Source organism: Oryzias latipes, chromosome 21 (assembly GCF_002234675.1).
Source record: "Oryzias latipes chromosome 21, ASM223467v1".
NCBI lineage: Eukaryota > Metazoa > Chordata > Actinopteri > Beloniformes > Adrianichthyidae > Oryzias > Oryzias latipes.
In genome coordinates this window covers 27,897,722-27,919,154 of record NC_019879.2, presented here as the reverse complement: position 1 = coordinate 27,919,154, position 21,433 = coordinate 27,897,722, and the positions used below count along the sequence as shown (strand labels likewise).

The 21,433-nt window shown below is 40.8% G+C and overlaps 1 protein-coding gene across 1 annotated transcript in view; it reads right to left on the bottom strand.

Annotated features, from left to right (window-relative positions):
• The window catches only part of LOC101169574 (contactin-associated protein-like 5), a 156,565-nt gene that overhangs the window by 19,511 nt on the left and 115,621 nt on the right, over nt 1-21,433 (bottom strand). Inside the window, exons 16-20 of the mRNA XM_011489979.3 lie at nt 20,682-20,852; nt 19,781-19,999; nt 12,485-12,724; nt 9,801-10,022; nt 3,592-3,725 (exon numbers count right to left, since the gene is read on the bottom strand). Of these exons, the coding sequence (XP_011488281.1) occupies nt 3,592-3,725; nt 9,801-10,022; nt 12,485-12,724; nt 19,781-19,999; nt 20,682-20,852 (986 nt within the window). The remainder of the gene's footprint in view (nt 1-3,591; nt 3,726-9,800; nt 10,023-12,484; nt 12,725-19,780; nt 20,000-20,681; nt 20,853-21,433) is intronic.

The following is a 21,433-nucleotide window of genomic DNA, read 5'->3' as shown; positions in this document are numbered from 1 at the left end:
TCTCTCCGCGGTCCGATTCGGTGCGCTCTTTCTATGGTCAGCGGAGTCTGAAGCATTTCGGTGCCGAGCGCCTCTGGAAGCCACTTTTCCAAGAACAGGCACGGGTCCTGTCCTTCAGCTCCTTCTGGCAAATTGACAAGTCTTAAATTGTTCCGCCTTGATCTTGATTCCAAATCTAAGACTTTGTCCTCCAGAACTTTTCCTTTGGCTTCCAGTGCGCTCACCTTGGCCTGCAAAACGCTGATGTCGTCCTCCGTGTTGGAAATGCGCACCTCCGTTTGTGTCACTCGTTCAGCGCAATCATTCAGTTCCTGTTTTATGTCTTCGACTGCCAATAAAAGTTTGTCAAATCTTGTAGAAAAGTCTGTCTTCATGGAGGTCACAACAGACAGTATTTTATCCACCTTGCTGCTTTCCTCCTCGCGCGTCTCCGCCATTTGGACAGTGGCAGCGTTAGCCTTCGCTTCCCCTCGAAGACGAAACTCCGTTAACTTGGGTTGCTTAGAATTTTCAGTTGTTTCTTTTGCAGTTTTAGGTTTTTTAGGCATTATTCCTTCATTCCTCTTGTAATTTAGTTTTGGATAGCAGCAAGTAAAGTTCTTGGTATAGCACGAGCTGCAGAGCGGCAGAAAACACGACTTTTCACATGGCCGCCATAACCGGAAGTATTTTTAAGTTACTTTATTAATAAAATAATGTTCCATGGTGTTTATCGACTCAATTATCAAAGAAAATATTAGTATAGCCAATATTGATGAATATGTGCAAGTTAGAAAGGTTTTTTGTGTTTTTTTTAACTGAAAATTTGCAGGCCCTCCAGGCTGTTAGGTAAAAACAGTCAAAAGTTTGAAAAGTTTTATGTGGTTTTTGAAATATTGCTAAATCAAAGGAAGGACCAAAAAAACAAAAACAAACTACTGTTAATAAGACTATTCCTACACACAGAGATGTTTATTACCGTCCCAATTTTTAAAGATAATTGAGAATTTATTTGTAAAATTACAGAAAAACATATAATATTGTGTGATAAACAATATAGTTATAGTGCCAGCAGATCCACCACAAAGGCTGTTATGAATTTGATTGAACACATTGCTGGTGCAATAGACTGTAAGAAAAATTTAGTGGAGTTGTTTTTAAATGTTTTGATGTACACATATAGATCTCAGTAAACAGTTGAATAAACCAGGAAGTGTTGCACCAGAGGGCCTGTAAATATATAAATCACTTAAATACTTAAATACATGCTTAAATAATTAAAAAACAAAAACCAGTTTATTACAATGAAAAATCAGAAATGCTAAAAGGCTTCATGTGGCCTTCAGAAAGCATTAGTGTTTTGCCACACTGTTCTTAATTGTTCCATTTAGTTATGTATGCAGGTGATACCACCCAATATTGTTCAGGGCAAAACCTGGAACAGCTTCTCAAGGATGTTTAGAAAAAGATATAGACAGAAAATATTTGATACCTAAAGACTAACCTTAAACCTGTATATAACTAGTCTTAAACTAAATATATTACATTTAATAATCCACAAAATAAAAAAGTTGTTTTCATTATCGTGGCGCAGTGGTTAGCGCTCCTGCCTCACAGCAAGAAGGCCCCTGGTTCAAGTCCTGGCAGGGGGACCTGAAACAGAACACCAATGGGGGACCTTTCTGTGTGGAGTTTGGATTTTTTCCCTGCGCATGCGTGAGTTTTTACTCGAAATCTGATGATACATTGCCCCAATCATTCTTTCCTTTACACGTATCAGTCGTCCTGCTTCTTTTGCTGAAAAACAGCCCCAAAGCCTGATGTTTCCACCCCCATGCTTTACAGTAGGTATAGTGTTCTTTGCAACTCAGTATTAGACGGGCCTGCACATGCACTGGCTTTAGCAGTGGGACACGTCTGGCACTGCAGGATTTGAGTCCCTGACAGCATAGTGTGTTCCTGATGGTAGCCTTTGTTACTTTGGTCCCAGCTCTCTGCAGATCATTCTGTAGGTCCCCCCATGTGGTTCTGGGATTTTTGCTCACCGTTCTTGTGATCATTTTGACCCCGCGGGGTAAGAACTTGCGGAGAGCTACAGGTGGAGGGAGATCATCAGTGGTCTTGTATGTCTTCCATTTCCTAATTACGTTGATTTCTTTACACCAAGCTGCTTAGCTATTGCAGATTCAGGCTTCCCAGCCTGGTGCAGGTCAACAATTTGGTTTCTGGTGTCCTTAGACAGCTCTTTGGCCTTGGCCACAGTGGAGTTTGGAGTGTGACAGTTTGAGGTTGTGAACAGGTGTCTTTCATAGAGAAAAGTTCAATTAGGTGTCATTTATACAGGTAATGAGTGGAGGACAGAGGATCCTCTTACAGAAAAAGTTACAGGTCTGTAAGAGCCAGAAATCTTGCTTGTTTAAAGATGACCAAATAATTATTTTTCCACCAAAATTTACAGATAAATTCTTTAAAAACAATTTTTTCTCATATTATCTCTCATAGTTGAGAAAATTACAATTACATCTTTTTAAGTGGGAGGACCTGCACATTGGTGGCTGGCTAAGTACTGTTTTCCCCCACTGTTTTCTCATGTTTATGCCACCAACTGTGTTAAATTATATCCAAATACTCATAATAACAAAAAAACTAAAATAGCAATTCCAACAGCTAAACCCATTTATATTAAATTTAAAGCTCTATAGATCTATGATCTTTTTAGTCTTTATGTAGCTCTGGTTAGGTACGAAGTTCAAACTATTTTAAAATAACTATAATCTGTTGAGTTTGGATATGTTTGAAAGACAGTTGTTAAAAAAACGTAACTTTCTGTTAAAGGTGTAAAACTGGAACTGTTAGAGATGTAACTTCGTTTCATTCTTTAAATATTGTTTAAAACTTGATCAATACAGGTGTAAAATCTGTGATTTTTTGTTTTATATAGGAACATTGGTTGCAGAGTGAGGTGGAAAAGGATGATTCGCTGTGGCGACCCCTGATGGGAAAAGCCGAAAGAGAAAGAAGATAGGAACATTGGTTGCAACAACAATATGAAAAATCTTTGTGAAAACTTGACAATAAATGTTTATCATTAGGACTGAAATGTCATTGAAACAGGGCAGAGTAAGCCATGGATTTGGCCGACATCATTCTGGTGAAATGTTTTGCTTTTTTGAAGTAATAATTAACTATTGACAACTTGTGGCAGTTATGTCGTCATGACAACAGCACGTGAGGGGAAGAGTCATAGATAATGCAGTAAAAGTCTGCTGAATTTGAGATTTTGAATGTTGTGATGAAAACGTATTGTTTCAATTTCACAATATTATTTCATTTATATATGTAACTGTTTATGATACAGTCGTATTGACTCAAACAATTTTTTGTGTGAAACGTATGCTATGTACAGCAGAAAAAAAAATCACTTTGATTCATTTGAACTTGCACTTTAGCATTCTGGAGGCAAAATTTCTCTCATATATAATTACATTTTACTAATCACTTTTTAATGAGCAAACAGAGCGTGGTACCACTACAGTAATTCTTCATCATGATTTTTAAATGATGGCTGCTGGCCAAAAAGATGCTAAAGCCCTCTGTGTGTCTGTGGCTCACCTGCACATAAAGGTTTTTGCCCACTCTGTGAATTCTGATCCGATGAAGACGGCCGTCTGCCAGGTTACCAGGGGTGGGATTGAACACATCCGGGCTCCTGTCCGTCTGAAGGCGATACCAGATCTGCAGAGTCCCTGAGAAGAGAGCAAAAAAAAACATCTGAAGGATTGCACTTTTGTTTTAAAAGCTGGAGTTGATGTAGCAAATAGACAGAGGTGCAAACTCTGTCTTCTTTTGCCATCTGTTAAACACTTACTCCAAGGATAATAGTTTTTTGTTTTTTTTAAACTCATTCTTGTAGCATTATTCTCATGATGGACCAGATATATCAGAAAATTGAAATAAAAACTGTGTTACTGAGTATTTCCTTTGTCAAATCGTGGTAAATCAGGAGCAGACAAAACAATGTCATTTGGGTCATGGCGTTGTTGGAGCCTATCCCAGCTACTGTTGAGCAAAGTCCGGCTCACCCTGGATGGTTTGGCAGTTCACACAGAGGCAGGAGATTGTGTATTTAGTATGAAAACATCAGCAGCAATAAAGTAAATAAAACAGCACAAAAGCAGGAAGAACAATTCCCCCCCCCCCCCCCCCCCCCCCCCCCAAATTAGGATTTTTCCAGTTATAGTTTTTATGAACAAGACGCTGAAAGTTTATGGAATGGTGGTACACTTAACCGGTGCTGGTTTACATCCAGTTTACACCTTAAGGTGCTTTGCAGAGAAGGACTGTAATGATCTAGTCCTTGTGGATTTTAGTCAACAATGGTCCTCCAGCTGTCCTGATTTTTAAATCAAAGAGTGTCGGAAAGGACTAGCAGTCTTGGACCAAACCGCATGACTAGCATTATGACTCAAGGTCTAGCAGGCCAAAAACAAGATCAACAATTTTATCTAACAGTGAAGTTTAAAGTCCAGCCTTGAAGACCGTGAAGGCGCCTTCCTTCTAAACCACAGAAGCTTATTCCACAAAAGAGGAATTAGAGACTCTGCCCCCTCACAATGATACAAAACCTAAGACGAACACATTTCTAAATAGAAATAGTAATTTATAAAAATGCCAATAGATAAAAGGTCAGAAAAGTGAACAATATGACTTGAAGTTTTGTTAAAAGGAAAATGACAATGAAAACTGAAGCTAATTTCTTGACTTCTGTTAGTGAATATATAAACACTTTGGGATCCAAGCATAACTTGAGGTTCCACAGTTGGATCAGCTAGCGACCTTTATGTGAACTTCTAGAATAACTAAATAGTGCAAAAAATGTTTAAGGAAGTATCGAACACAGAAAACTCCTGTTTTTTTCGTTCACCTTAGTTAGTTTGGATCAAACAATTTTCTATCAGTGACATCAGACGATAAAATAATCCCATCCAGTACAATGACATAACTAATCTAATTTTAAAAACCATCAGAAATTATCTTTATGGTCAAATTTGAAGTCAACTCAACAATTTTCTCCTGGTTTTATCAGATATATTAAAGTGTCATCAGCATAAAACTAGACTTTAACAGATTTTCTTCGCTGTGCAGTCTAATAAATAGTTTTACGTGATTGAAGCATGAAAGTGGAAGTCTGAGTGAAGAAGTCTTCATGTTTATATTAAAATAAAACACCTAAAAAATCTAGACTTGGGTTGGAGACATTTAGCTAACGTTCCTGCATAAATTCAGTCTTGTCCATGCAGAGGACATCTGTGTATGGAAACAGTGGACGAACATGTGTACTGTGCTCTCCAGAAGAAAACTTTATTCTTTAAGAAAAGAGCCTTATTTTTGAGCTTTGTCAGATCTTTTCTGAGAGTCTACAAATATTTATCTCAAAGCTCTTCTTCTCAGAAGTCTAGTCAATATGTGCTCAGTGTTTCTCTGTCTGTAACACACACAAACACACTTGCACTGAGCCGCTGCCAGATCAAAGAGTCAGAAAGCTATGCATTGTCAAGTGGAGCTGGGTCAATATTACAATTCCCACTGTGCGAGTGAAGGGCTTTGTGTTGTGATTCATTTCAGATACCCAGAGTGCTCCAGCAGATGAAGGTCAGTGTGTATAAAGTGTCTCCCCTGCCCTTCACTGTTTGCACACACCTGAGGGGCGCTGGCGTCAAGCTTCAACACACAGCGGCGGATTTCGGGCTCCAAAGTGCACACTGAAGCCACACATGTCACCGTGGGGGGATTGGCGTGGAAACAGATTAGACATTGGCAGATGAATCCAGCCGGAAAATGCAGGGATCACAAACATGAAACGTGGAGTGTGGAGGGTTAGGCCCAGTTTTTGTTGTTTTTGCTGAAATTCTTGGTTCTTTTGAGCAGAGGAGCATCAGAAGGAAACTTTACATCATCTTCTGAACAGCAGCGTCAAGGGTGGGGGCGGTTCAGATGACAGAAACCGTCCCGTCAGGCTCCCTCTGCGTTAAGAAAAGTATTTAACATAGCCTGTGCAGGAGCCTGAAATATTCAGAATAAGTCTGAGACCGGAGGTGAGTGAAAGATGAAGGTGGGATTTGATCTGAAAAGGTTCTGCAGCGTTTCCTGATGTTCTTCAGGTCTGCCATGGCTGCAGAACTCTTCTGTTTAATTTCATGCTACAATGGCATGAGTTTGCTGCCCCCAGAGTTTGGCTGAAGCTGAATAGATGATGAAGAAAACTACTGCTCCACTTCCAAACGGTGCCTCAGCTCTACCGTAAAGCCTCTGCTGCTGGAGCGTCAGCCTCCTCTCAGGCCTCAGCGAGTCGTCGTCTGACAGCACAGACGGCAGCCTGACAGGCATCCGCTGAGCTGAATGGAGGAATCTGCAGCAGCAGTGTCCTCCGGTTATTCCTGTCTTCTTCTGAAAGCAACGATTCAACGTTTTGTGGAGCTTAACAACGTTTAGAGTCAGTCATTTCTGTCAAATGAGCCGAGCGTTGTTCAGGTGGAAGTCATGAAAAGCAGAAATATGGTTTCTGCTGATGGAACCAGTCATGAACACAAACAGGAAGTCAAACAGGCAGAGAGGGGCACTGCACCGCTCCAACATGACTGCCAGTGTAGGTACCGTAACCATTCGGCCTGCAATAACCGTTTGGGGTCCTTTCAACTGAGGATAACGTCACACTACGGTAGCCCCACTTGGACAAACTATGTAGCGTGGAGGTCTACATATTTCATTTCACGTTTCCTTTTGCAACCCAAAGTTCTTTTCCCTCATAATTTGTGTCTGACATTATTTTTTGTAATGTTTATAGAGAGATTTTGCCACAACCCACTTTGTAAAAGATCTGTGGCTGTTAGAGTGAACCTGCTGCTCTACATGAGCGAACCGTGTCTCTGATCAGAGCAGCTGGAGTATCGTAGCTTCGCGTTAACAGGCAGGGAAGGTGCTTTGTTATAGTGTGCGGTCCAGAGAAGAGTTTGGACCGCAATCTGTTCGGCTGCAAAAGCACTTAATAATAATTATGACAATAATAAAAGCACGTTCAGAAGATAATCTCGCTCCACGTTGGAGCTCTGTTTGTTTACAACGGATCGCATAATATCTTCTTCTATGGTAGTATCGTAATTTGTCCAAACCAATCACTATCTGACACGTCATCTGACCAACGGACAGCCAATCACTTAATGTGACGTCAGCACTAGTTGAAGGACCCCGAACGGATGAGCAGGCTGAATGGTTATGGTACCTACACCGTGACGTCATTTTAGCACTGTTGAACTTTTTGATAAAGTGAATGCACTTCAGAGAAGACGGATACTATCATTCTTACATATTTCTGTAGTTTAGTAATTTTTTACATTTAGTTGTCATTCTTTTTCTCTTTTTGTTTTGATTCCATTATAATTAAGGATGTGTTGGAGCAGTCGGGGGTCCATAAGGTGTGATATTTTACCTATTTCATTCTTAAACTCCACCCTCACAGGAACCTTTTCATATCAATCCAGGCTGGTTTTGTCTCAGCTTTGGCTCGAATGTTGGGAGTAATGGTTTGGTGAGAATGTGGGTCAGAGAAACGGCAGATGTAGGTCAGCTTTGAGTCTGAAAACACCTGCAGTCTGATGCTCCTCGTGTCTAGAATTTGGGAGACGGCCGTTTCAAATAAAGGTTTTTAAAAAAAGAGTCAACTAATACACTAAACATCGCTTAAAAAAATGTTAAAATTTAAGTTTGCACCTGTTGCAACTGTGACATCCTGGATGTTTTAAAAAACTTGCTGTACTGTAGTCATGTGAGGATTTTTTTCTGGTTTTGGGCAGTTTTATAAATTGTATATTCTTATTCTTGTTTGTCGAGGGCCTATATCACATTTTCAGAATAAGCTATATCCATATATGAAAATATATTACCTTTGACACACTAAAGATAACTCATATTTTTATGGAAATTAGTTATTTTTCGCAGCTCATTTTTCTACCCGGAACTAAGACGACCCCACTTGCTCAGGCTCCGCCTTTTGCTCCTTGTGGGTGTTGCCCAATTTCATAATGGCAACCTAGATTTGGCCTAAGCAGTAAGTCCAAACTTTAGCAAAGATGGATGAGCATATAGTGCATATAAAATGGAAGCATTTAGCAATCACCGCTAGCTCCATGGAGAAAGTGGGTGTGTGTGTTAGCCTGGGGGTGGTAAAAATAACCTGGAATAGAGTAGACTTTTTTACTTTTTACAATTATTTTAGATGTTTTAAGGCAGTAGAATTTCTCACTACACACGTTCTACACTTTTCTTAGACTGACACGAACATTCTCACGTCTTTCTTTCTCATTTAAACCCGTCGTACAGAATCAAGACCAGTATTATAGATGAAAACAATGATTTGATCACGATCAAAAATTTAGGTAGGCAAACTGAATGCACTCTGTACAGGAGAGACATGACATGGAGCAGGGGTCGGGAACCTTTTTGGCCAAGAGAGCCATAAATGCCACATATTTTGAAATGTAATTTCGAAAGAGCCATACAATAATGTAGTGTTCTTTTCCCACACTGAGGCACGGAGACTTAACCTCTTTTAAAGTTCTTTATTCCGATTACTGCAGACCGTAACAAACGCCGTACAATTAATTCAGCAACTCCTGAATCTCTCCCGCCGACACGAGAGAGAGCGCTTCTCCCAACTTTTTATTCCCCTGCTCCTGCTCCAGCCCTCCCATTTCCCTTATTCGGCCCATAGCTGAACCCCATTGGTCCAAACTACCTAACAACAGGCTGAGCGACAGAACTGAGAGCCAATCAGATCTCTGCTTGACGCGTTCAATGAACTCCAGAACTTTTAACGCGGCCCAACAGCCAAGTTAAACTCAGTCCGCGACAATTTGTTTAAAACTAAATATACAAATGAATGTGTGCATTTGATTTAATTTCAACATTTTTAAAGTACAATAAGTCTGTGGATTCTTTTTAATAACATTGTTATTCTGTTGCTAATAAATGATGAGTATTTCTCGTGGTAGTTTTGCTGATGGTCTCTAGTCTGGTTGATACGTGGTGAGTTTCTGCTTCATGCAGGCGTTGAGACTTTAAACGTGATCGTAGGTCTGAATGTTCTGTAGATGTGACAAAGACTGCTCACATGCAGACGGGGAGCCAAACACACACTCACACGCCGCAGTGAGTGACGGGCAGCGGGTTTTACGTTTTTATAATCCCTGCGCGATTCACCTGCAGCCGGTCCCCACAACACCTCAGCCCCACCCTCTGCTTTCTCCCTCACACATCCCGTCTCCGCATCTGCGCGCTCTTTCTCAGAGACGGGAGCGCGCAGTTTTAGGCACGTCAATTCACAGGTTTCCGGCTGGTACAAACTCTGTGAAATAATAGATAATAATAACTGATAGCGCTGGCGCAGATTTCTCTCTCTAAGCACTGCTACTACTGCGCGCCTCTGGCATCGCGCCCGAGAAGGACTGGTCTAATGAAAGAAAAAAGTATAATTAAAGATTTGTCTGCGAGCCACATGTGACCATCAAAAGAGCCATATATGGCTCGCGAGCCATAGGTTCCCGACCCCTGACATGGAGGATTGATTGACAACGGTCTACAGCCAATCAGAACACAGAACACAATTTTCTGTAAAAAAACTTAAGTCATATTGCACTAAAGAAATTTCACAAAACAGTCAGGCAGCAAAAGATGAAGTGCAATAAAGCGAGGGAACACTGCCGTTCCTAACTCTACTCATATCCATGAATGACGGCAGGAAGTCCCGCCTGCTGCAACAGACATACCGTTCCTGGCGAGGATGACTGCAATGTATCGCTGGCCGGAGGTGCTGACGGTCAGCAGCATGGCCGGCCTCTGGGAGGTGACGAAGCTGAAGGCCACGTCCTCTCGTGCCCGGCTGTCCGGGGAGACGCCGGAGGCCTTTGAGCTCCTGTTCTGCATGACGGAGAAGGGCTCCTGGAAGGTGTAGGTTACGGAGGACTCCCTGTCAAAGGACACAGAGACCTCTGCAGAGGTCCAGGAGGAAAAAAAAACAAAAGTTAGACAGTGCTGCAGCCCACACAGTCATCAACTGCGACGGACATGCACTTTGCTGTGTAAGTGCAGCCGCACTGAAAGCCACTCAAGCTGCATCAGTGGATATTATTGACAGTTCATCAGCAAACCCACAGGGTTTCTGGGAAATGTGACCAAAGGAAACGTGTTCCTTAGACATCGGGTTGTTGAAACAAGGAACTCTTTCTAAGAATAGCCGGCAATGGTGTCCGTGCTGCAGAGCCCGCTGCAGGATTCCAGGTCACATCACTGGGGGCAGATTTAAGCAGCTCCCTCTGGAGCCGCAAAATCCTTCACATGAGGAGCTTCTGCAGACCTACAAACAACCGCCACGCAGAAAAATGCCCTAATCCCTTTTTAAAGCCCTCAATCCAGACAATCCTTCCACCTTAAAACAAGCCTGGAAAGTAGAACAAGGACAGCCTGCAAAGTCATTTCTAAGAACAAGCAATTTTTTTGTTTCAGAAATGAGGTAAATGCAGGAACGTTTTGATCAAAATAAAAGCAATTGTGTTAAAATAAACAGGTCCCCTGCAGATGCTCAGGTTGTGCAGGACACCAGCGTACTTGATGACTCAGAAGAAAACAGAAGTTACCAACTGAATGCTGTGAAAGAGCTCGTATCTGAAGTGAGATCAGGATCTCCTCAGATCCTAACAAGTGATGCTGCAAACCAGCTACTGGTTTATGGTCTGAATGGATCCTGGGTCCAGTTCCAGCTTTACTTTCTGGGTTGTTGTGGAAAAACATCACCATCCTCCTCATCCTCAGCAGCATGTTTGCATGAAAGCAGAGGAATGAGGCAGATCTTTGGGAAGGAGCCGCTGTGAGCCAAGACATTGTCAGATTTATGCCGTCTTACCTCACAGCAGAAGACACATCAGTGTGTTTGATTATTCACAATAAGAAAACACTTGGAGAATCATTTTGTCTGGTTCTGTTTGGTTAGACACAAATATGATAGGATTTTGAATAGACCAGGGTCTACTCCACCAACTTAAATGGAGGATTGCGGGGGGGCAGAGTGAAGTAATAAGATGGAGAAAGGTCTCAGGATCTCACATGACCCAAACCACCTGCTAAATAAACATGGTAGTTGTACTTTGACTCAAATCGGTGACCTTAATGAAGCGAAGGTCTTCAACCACAGTATTTTTTTGGACATCTGTAGTTTATAAAATGGTCAAATGTTTTAAAGTCTCTGCATTAAAGTAGATTTTAAAATGTTTCCATGGAACAAATGTTTATTCTACTCACACTCTGATAATCAGCTAATACCATTGACTGTATCTGATAACTGGAGCGAGTCAATGCGATGTCAAACAGAGAAAATGGTTTACTTCTGGCTCCAATTAAATTAAGTCAATTCTCCACCATGTTCTCGCCAGAAAACATCAGTAAGCAGTGATTTATCTGAGTCAGTCTGAGTCGATGTTTCTATGGAAACCAGTCTGGCCAATCAGCTTGTTGGAAGGCCACACCCTTATCAATTTGAAAGCAGTCTACACAAAATCTGTCAATCAAATGTTTTGAACGTTGGTCGTGGGGAGCCGACAGGCACCACCAACTTTTATTGAGGCATCTGATTGGCCTGTTTATAACTTGAATAATATGCACTCAAGAAAAAAATATTATAAAAAACAGAGATTATCAAAAGCATGTTAAAAAAAGTTGGGCAGTTTTGTTTTGGTTGATAAAAGTACGCAGAATTAAGGCGTCATCTTTTCTAGCCACAAGCTTTCCAATTAATTAAGAGCGCCACAGGAAAGAAGTTTTATTTTTTCTAATTAGGGAGAACCATGAGAAAGCTCTGCTAGACAGGTCTGCCTACATCCACATTCACTTAATTTTGGCATTTCTAATTTTTCCTTTGGTTACCATGGCAACCTCAGGGGCAAGAGGTGGATTCTTTAAATCTCTGATGTCTGCTCCAGTGGAAGCAGGTTTTGTTGAAGGTTCATGTGTGAAATGTGTCATTCTATGGTGATGAGCGAAGGAAGAATTGGTTTCTAGTCTGAGCGTGTGACCTTCATCGTGCTGAGGCTCCACGCCGCAGTAAACCAGCTGACTGAGGCGTGAAACACAGTCTCATCTGTGAAATGAAACGGCGTCTTTACGACCAAACTCCCTGAGAGCAGCTCACCCGAGCTGGACCCAGATCTGCCTCCTTCTTCCAGCTTTGCTGTTTTGTTGGCCCCTCGCAGACTGCAGCAGATAATTTGTTCTAATGCATTTTAAATGTTCTCCGACTCTGCAGTCATGACAAGTATTAATTGTCTCTGGCGCTGCTGCTGCTTGCATTGGTGCTCTGTAATGAAATAACCTTGAGAGTGATCGAGTTTCTGTTGGTTATAATCAGCGCTCATTGATGAAAAACGGCGCGCGGCTTTTGTTTGCGCTCGTAGCGCCTCACCTTGGTTGCAGGTGGTGCCTCCGTAGGCGGACTGCGAGCAGTCGCAGATGTAGCCATTGCTCTTCTCAATGCACTTCCCTCGGTTGTGGCAGAGGTTGCTGGAGCCGCTGCAGTAGCCGGGGCAGCCGGCGCTAACTCCGGGCGTCATCTTGGCCCGCTCCTCCAGGTCAAAACCCATGCCGTTGACCGTCAGGGAGCGAATGCAGCCCAGGAAGCCCCTCTGCTGGGACGCCGTGCCCCCTGAAATTAGCCCAAACAGACGCGCGCACCAACTTTAAAATCCACAATATGATGGACAACTCAGGTTTTTCAAAAGAAATCTGGTGACAGCTGGGAATTTTTACCCCCCAGGGGTAAAAGACTGATGACTTCAGAAGGAAAATGAATCACACTGTTGTGCTGGTGATTTGTCTGAGGGAAAAATATAAACCTGTGGGTATAATCTCCTTTCATGATTCCTTAAGGCTGATAAATGATGCTTGTTAAACCCCATATTGTTTGAGATGAAGAGAAGCTCTGCCTCTGTATGTTGCATGCATTTCTAATGAGATCCCTCATTTGAAATCTGCTACCTCGACTGAACTGCTGTGTGCTTCTGTAACTGGCTGTAATATTCTTCCTGAATGCTATTCTGAGAGCTATTAACCCTTCGTGCTGCTCAGTGCTCTGCAGCCGGAGCCTCGTCGTCATCACTTTACCTAGACTCAAAGGATAAAGAGACTGCAGCTACCGCAAAAACACAAATGAAGGTTCTGGCTCTGTTGCGGGGAGTGGGACAAAGATTTCTACAAGTGAACATCTACCTGTGAAAAATTATATAGATAAACCTCGAATTACTTGTTGCCTCTTTTTTTAATCTAACACCTTGTGTGTTTAAAAAAAAAAAAAAAGAAATCTCCAACTTTTTTACCACGTTTTTCCCTTGAGCCCCATCTCTTAATATCTCACTCTCCTTCTGTTTTTCATCTGGTCCAAAAAGAAATGCCCACAGATAAAAATATAGATTAGCCTTCAATACAATACGGGTTTATACAAATATACAACTCGTGTGACCAAAGCTACAAAACCCCCTATTGCAACAGTAATGTCTCTCAGCTAAGGCTCTTGGTTCTTATCCATTTGGTTAGCTGCTGGACAAGAGAAAAACAGATTTTTACATGCAGGTTTCCTCTATGGTTAGGGCCTTTTGTGGCTTTGTTAGCATAACATTTGACAACTATAGCTACATTACCTCTTTTGGTAAATTGAGTTCTTCAGCATAGTATCTCAATATTTGATTTTGAACATTTAGCATTTTTAGGCATGATTCCCTGTGAAATTTCATCGTCCCTCTTCACCACCAACTCTATCACAGGTTTATGTGCTAATGTGGAAATAAGCATTTTGAGAAAAAACAAAAGTCTTTTCAAATATTTAGATTTTCCTACAGCCTTTAATCAATTAGATGGTAATTAAACTCAAAGGTAAACTGCTCACCATTGTTCTCCTAAAAAGTTGTTCCAAATTAGTCATATTCTTTTTCATTTTGGCCACTTTTTAAACCCCTTTGGCGATTTTTTTAACTGCGATTTGCAATAAATCTGGAGACCTTATATGGAGTTTGGAGACAGATTTAAAAGCATGTATAGTTTTGCGTGTTCTCATCAAGCACCAACAGGTTGTGACAGTTAGCTCTGAGCAGCTGCAGTAAAACAGAGAAATGAGTGAACCATTTGTGCTGTTGCAGCAGATACAACCCAATTTCAGTACAACGTTCACGCTCTCTTCTTTTTTAATTTTAACGATAATTTAAACAAAAAGCCAAAAAAGACGTTTGTATGAAGTTCCGTTTCACTTTTTTTGTCTTTCTGGTCTCTTTCTCCTGCAGAAAATATGCTAATAAACTGATGACATAATCTAACCAGTTTTTAAGTCAGCCAATAGCAACTTTTCTTTTTGAAGAGTTGCAAAAACTACATACAGCTACTTTGGGATTGCACTTTAACCCTTTAACGCTGGTGCTTTGGCTCCATCGTTGACCTTCTTTGAACTACCGTAACTCTTCCAATTGTTTACGCAATTATCATAATTCCAATGGATTCTGGTGTCGAGAGAAGCAATGTTTATGCAATCAAGGAAATTTACCCGTAAAGTCAAGTGTTGCAGATTGGCGCAAAGCCGCTTTTGTAATCCTTTGGGATTACATTAATTGAGTCAACAGTTAAAGGGTTTTGGTAGCTCAAATAGCGTGTAATATTTTGCCAGCGACGGCTCGGGTGTACTACTAGATTATGTTTTTAGCTCATTTTGATGCTCTTCTTTCTTTTTGTCTGATAATCCTGTCATTTGCATTCAGACTCCATCGGTGGAGGAAGATGAAATCTTTCTACATTCAGACAAGTCTTTACAGAGATCTCGAACTGAAAAAAAATGCTTCCAGGTGTAACAGAGAGCCAAATGTTGCAAAGAAACACTAAATTACAAGTGAGAGCAGAAGACTTGAAGCAAATAGAAAGACATGTATTTCAGACGGTGTTTCTCTTAGATTTAAGAAATACTAAGGAAGATAAAAACATTCGATGAGCTCTCTTGTTCCAACAGCAGTAAGTTGGTCATTTTTTGTTGAAAAATGAACCTTTCATTTCTTAACATTCAAGCCCTAAAAGGCACACTATTCATTTCATTTTTTTTATTATTAGCCCATTAACTATGTTTTCTTAGAAAGAAATGAAATCTTCTACACTCCACTTGTCCTTTCACACAACCTATAAATAATTTTAAAGGTAAATGATCCATTAGGTGGACTAACTGTGGCCTCAGATGGAGATAAAATTCAAATGAATATAAAGTTTTTCATGTTATCTGTGCCGGAGTGTCAGTAAAGAGGCAGATTTAAATGTCAGCAGCGATGGCTGCAGCAACAGTGTGACGGCGAAACGACAGCGGCCACGCACCTTGACCAGGGCAGTAATGAAAAAAACAATAAAATAAATTAGTTTTCTAGAAATTGGATTTTTACCAAGAGAGACGTGCATACATTAACACAACGCCGCAGTGATGTATGCTTTTTTAAAGAGCTTTATTCCATGTTACTTTGCATGCTGGCTGCAGGGAGATGATAGAGAGACGTCCCTGTGAACGGAAGCTTATCTTTACTGTTAAAAAATTGCACCATGTTAAAATTTAAAATATGACAACCAAAACTGTTTGATTTGTGTTTTAACAAACCTGCAGGGAAAGATTTGAAGGTTTTACAACTAGAATAGCATGTGTCACACAGACGAAAGCTTTTACTTTACACATATTTACACTGCAACTTAGAAAATGAGAAATACATTATGTATGTGTATATATATATATATATATATATATATATATATATATATATATATATATATATATATATATGTATATGTATATATATATGTATATGTATATATATATATGTATATATATATATATATGTATATATATATATATATATATATATATATATATATATATATATACACACACACACACACACACACACACACACACATATACATATACACATGTTTACACACACACACAATATATATATATATATATATATATATATATATATATATATATATATATATATTCACATATTCTTTATTTTTCAACTATTAAGCTACCATTCATTTAGCATTTTACAGTTAGGGATTCACAGTAATTGTAAGCTGTGTTTTGCACAAGACTTACAATGTTTAGTGTTTTTTCTATTTAATGATCTTTAACTAATAATTTGCATTCAGCAGAACATTTACCTTTACTGCTGAGGTTGATGGTTCTTCAAATTCTTTTGTACATTTTCTCTCTTTTAGGATTTATTTATAGTTGCACTTTTAACCTTTAGTTTTTACTATGTTAGTAGTTTGTGTTTCTTTTAAGCTGCCTTCCTTAAAAGGTTTACAGTGTTTTAGGTATTTAGGTGTCAGCCTTTGAAGATTTTAATTCTATTTCTTTAATTTATTGTTCAACTTGTTTAAAAATAAATCAGACCAACTTGGTAAAGGATTTAGTTAAAACGGAATTTTGTCTTCATTAGGCTTAAAAAACAGCAAAATGTGAACTTTAAGCACTGTCCAGGACCATTACATTCTTTTTGGCCCCCTTACACTTGTTCGGAACATTTAGGCCTTTCCAAATCTCGTTCTTTTTCGGTCTTTCGTGTTACATGCTCGATATACGTAATTCATTGGTGTTTCTTGTCAATGTGCACAGATGTCTGTCGAGAGGTTCAGCCGTCGGATCTTTATCCTTTAGTGTGTGAGCGGTTTAAAATTTCTGGTCGGATGAGAAATACACAGTTATGGATATTTTACGTAGTTTAAACAGAATTATTATGTAAATCTTACACAACTGTGCCTTATTTTTGCAAGATGCATCCACAAATTTATGGCTTTCCCTGACAGTATGTCTAACGAACTTTTCACACATGTACCTTCAATGTATAACTTTTATATTGCGTATTTGGCGCACATATGGCGTTAAAATGAAATAATTAACGCACACATTTTAGCTTTGACTTTTACGTTGATTTACGTGTTCTTCATGTGATTTATTTGTACTTCTTCTGGGGTTTTAATGTGGTTCACTCAATACATCTGTGAAAATGTCGCGTAAAGGCCACAACATTTCTGACTATTTCCATGTATATTCACGGATGACCAATTTTCATCTGTGCAATATGCGCAATGTGTACATAGAGGCTGTGTGACATGACCTTAAGAAAGAAGCCAGGTTTGAACCGAAGAGCCAGCACTTGAATCCGGACTTTGCGTCCTGATCTGCACTAGTTTAACTGGACAGATTTTGTTGTCTTGGTTCACCCTTAAAACTCTTTTCCAGCAGCTGCTGTTGGTGAAACAAACCCTCTCCACCGTTCATCAGCTGCAGCAAACAGCAGATGGTCAAAGTCAGCCACCAGCTGCCGAGCAGACCGGATACTTATCAGAGATCGAGCTTTTCTACCAACATAAAACTAACATTGAATGTTCAGCTCTTTCCACTTCTGTTTTCTGTGACGGTAACGGAGAGCCGGACGAGTTGTTGCCCACGGAATCTCACTGAAAAACATAAATTCCTGTTGCTGCTGTCAATCCGACCTCTAACTGTCAGAGACTTTCTAAATCTTTCTGGTAGTCCTTCACAATAAAAACCCTGCTTGGAGAGTAGGGGGCTGCAGTACCGCTAACACAAAGCCAGACTACTCGCTCTGCTGTGCCAAGCCCCACATTAAGCTAACGAAATCACACAAACATACATTACAGGTGCAATTACATAAAAGTGGAAAGACACTGGTGGGAGGGGGTGCAGCTATCATCTTCCTGAAGAACAGGCTTAATAGAAAACTCCACGAAGGCCTCAGAACCTCTGAAAGAGAATTATTGCTTGCTGCGCCTGAAAGTTTAATCTTCTCTAACTTGACATTTTTGAGGCTTTCAATCAGCTAGCTGTTGTGAGTGGGAGGGGGTGCATATTTATCTGAGGAGGGTTTGTCCTCCATGTGCTGGTGCTGGAAAATGACAGAGTGAGCTGAGCCAAAGAATCTGGAAGAAACGGCTTCCAGTTCGGGAAATATTAGTTTCCAGAAAGACAGGACAAGGTGCATAGCCTAAGAAGAGTTTGGACTCTTCTGCTGATTTTTATTTTCTGTAGCTAACTTAGCATTTAATGTAAAGTTAACATTTGTAGCCTTTTATTTAACATTATAAAAGTTTGTTCAAAAGTTTTAGGAGTTTTTAGGCTTGATTCAGTATCAGTATATGTCAAATGTCCTACAAATTATCAGCAAACAAAGCATTTATTATATCATTCTATTTTAACACTTATTGTTAGAATGGTGAAACAATCTTTAGCCAGCTCTTGAGTTGCACAGAATTAGCATTTTAAACTGTCCAACAGCTGAGCAAACATAAGAGCTGAAGGCCTCTAGTGTTGAACAGATTTTACTGCTACAACAGGGGGTTATAAATCTTCCGACACACGTGGTGTTTATCTGTATAAACCCCTTTTGTAGTTGAAGCTAAACCTTTTCTGTATTGAGGGGAAAAAGGGAAGGAGAGGGTGGGATGCGCTAATTTGTCTGTAATTAATTAATCATTATTATTGGGATAATTTAAACCACTACCAAATCCTTCACACAAAAATATGCAAACACAAAACAGCAACAGCCCACACACACATACTTATGCATACAAAGAAGCACGTCAACCAGGACAAGGCCCAACCCACCAAAGAGTTTCCCCTGCAGCCTCAGACGAGCAGCCCACCACCACCCGAGAGTTTTAAGCAACCTCCCCACCCCAACCCCAGACACGAAGGGGCCCCCCATGGAAGACCCACCCCACGCTCCAGGAAACCACCTGCCCAACCTGCGGGAAGTCTAGTAAAAAGCAAAGGAGGGGCCTGTCCCCCCTCATCCAAGAGGAGAGCGCCTAAGAGGGATGTGGGTCCCTGATGAGCATGAAGCAGCACACAGAGGCAAGAACCAGAACCAGAACCAGCACCATAGGGACTCGGAAACCCTCAGGCTTGGATGCTATCCCAAGCTCATGGCTTAGCCAGACAACTCAGCACCCAATGGGACATGGGAAATGGTCACCGCCGCTGAGGGCCTGGTTACCCCCATAAATGATAGGGTAGGGGACAGAAGATCAGTTCTTTCTACCTACTTAAGTAAATTCCACTATAATTTGGCCTTTTTATTCATCTTGCACTTATAGCATTTTGTATCGTAATGGTCGGACTCTGCAGAAATGTGGTGAGACTTTGCATGTCAAAGCTTTATTTCTTTCAATCTTTAGCCTTTTCTTTAGATATACAGCTTTTAGCCGATCGGCAACACCATCAAGCTTTCAATTGAAGTCATGATGACTTTTTGCATTTGTTGGCTAAGGTAATTTAGTGTTTTGTATTAGAACATCAATGGCAGATAAAAAAAAAAACAGTTTCAGCTTTTGGAGTTTACTTATTAACCTGCTGTTTTCAAACACATTTTAAAATGGAAAATGTATTTGTGGACATTAACAACAACAACAAAAAAGCTTAAGCTTAGCTTAAGTTCAGAGAAAAGAAAAAAAAAAACTTTCCTTTGGAAGGATAGGATCTTGTCACCGAAGCAGCTGCTTTACCAAAAGTCCTTGAGCTTTTACTTTGTAGGGAATTCTGACTCTAGTTACTTTAAAAATATTAAATAGGAAACATTTTTTTGTTCAAATTTTAAGAAGAAATAATTAGCAGAGGTCTGGAGAAACCTCTTCCTTCCTAATAATAATCGTTTGGGCTTACCCACAAAAAGCTGGCTGCTGAGCCGCAAGCGGAGCCGCCCGTCTGCCGGCGCCGCCAGGATGCGGAGCGGCAACTGGTCGACCTGCAGCGAGGACTCCTTGACGTTGCGCTCGGCCCTTACATAGTGCCACTGCCTGTCGTTGAGAGGGAGGGGGGACTTCACGGACAGCAGTGCCGGACCGTCGCCCACATCAAAGGAGAACGTGACCACGGACGGAGCTGCACACAAACAGATCAGACGGAATGAGAAATGAGCCTCCTCCTGCTGCAGCACTGATGCAACCCGATACAATGCTGCTGAAAACATGATGACCTGCACACATTTGGGGGGTGGGGTTGTTTAGGTGACAGCTTGTCAATATTTTACCATCTGTCTGCAGCTGCAGCGATACATGAACTTCCTCCAAGAGTCAGGTTTGGGAATAAAGAAACAATCGGCATGTAGACGTAACTTCAATCTCTGATTAAAACTTTATTGATCATGAAGTTAAAACAGTGATGTCAGAGTCGTCATGAAAGGTCTTGAAGTAAGGCGAGCACCGCCTCAAGCTTATCACACGTCTACTTAAAGGGTGGCAGAGTTTTTTAACACAAACTTGAACTTTTCATTGTTGCGGTAAATCTTTTCCTTCCTTTCTTCGTCTGCCATCTTCATGGCGCTTTGAGCGTCTATGACAGCACACGATTGAAGCTGACTGCGCCGCTGGGATTACATCACGCCGCGCAGACCTGACAGCCTGCTTCTCTGGGAAATTGAGCTGTCAGCTACAGTGCAGCCAGAGAAAAGCAAAGCACATCCTTGATGGCTTTTGTAGTCGCTCTTGTGTACGGACACTCTCCTGCAGTTTACAGTCTAATCGTGCTTTGAATTTCTCTTATTGGAGCGTGAACGGTCACTCACAGCTCAGCTCCACTCTGATGAAGTCCTTGAGGCCCTGGTTCTCCAGGAAGACTCCAGAGGGAGTGCTGGTTTTGAAGTAGAAAGAGATGTCGGAGGCCAGCTCTGCCTGCAGGGTGGGGAAGTAGAGGTACGAGGACTCCTGGTAGAAGGAGGCTGCGTTCCATATAGACTCTGGAGGGACAGAGAACGTTTTCTCACAGTGACATGAAAGCAAAGCAGAATGTCTGGAGACATGAGGACACGGTTCAGGCTTAGAATGTATCATCTTGTTGTTGTTATCCACCCTTGTCATTTTCAGAAGAGAGCAAATATTTATCAACATACCATATTTCTGGACCATACAGTTTGGTTTTTGCTGTTTGATGGATTTGTTTTTACTTCTCATATTGGTTCACTCCATGTTGTTGCTCTATGTCCAAACCTAATGCTAATAATAGAATCAGATTAAAGCATCAAGACTTTTGTGTGTCTGCATGTACACCAAGCTCTGTTATGTCTCCTAAAGACCCGCTCAAATTGAAATGGTGTTTTTTGGTGTTTTTAACGGGTTCTTGTAGCATTTTTTTTATGATGGAGGACATGCGTAAAGAAAATTTAGCTTAAAATTGCATTTCTTTTTTTATACAAATGTGTTGGGAAAGCCACGGTGTCCCTGCTCCTCTCCATTCCAATGCATCCACTTGCAGACAAATACAACCATTAATGTTTTTATTTTTGTCGTCCGAGCTGCCATCTAGCTGAAAACCATACGG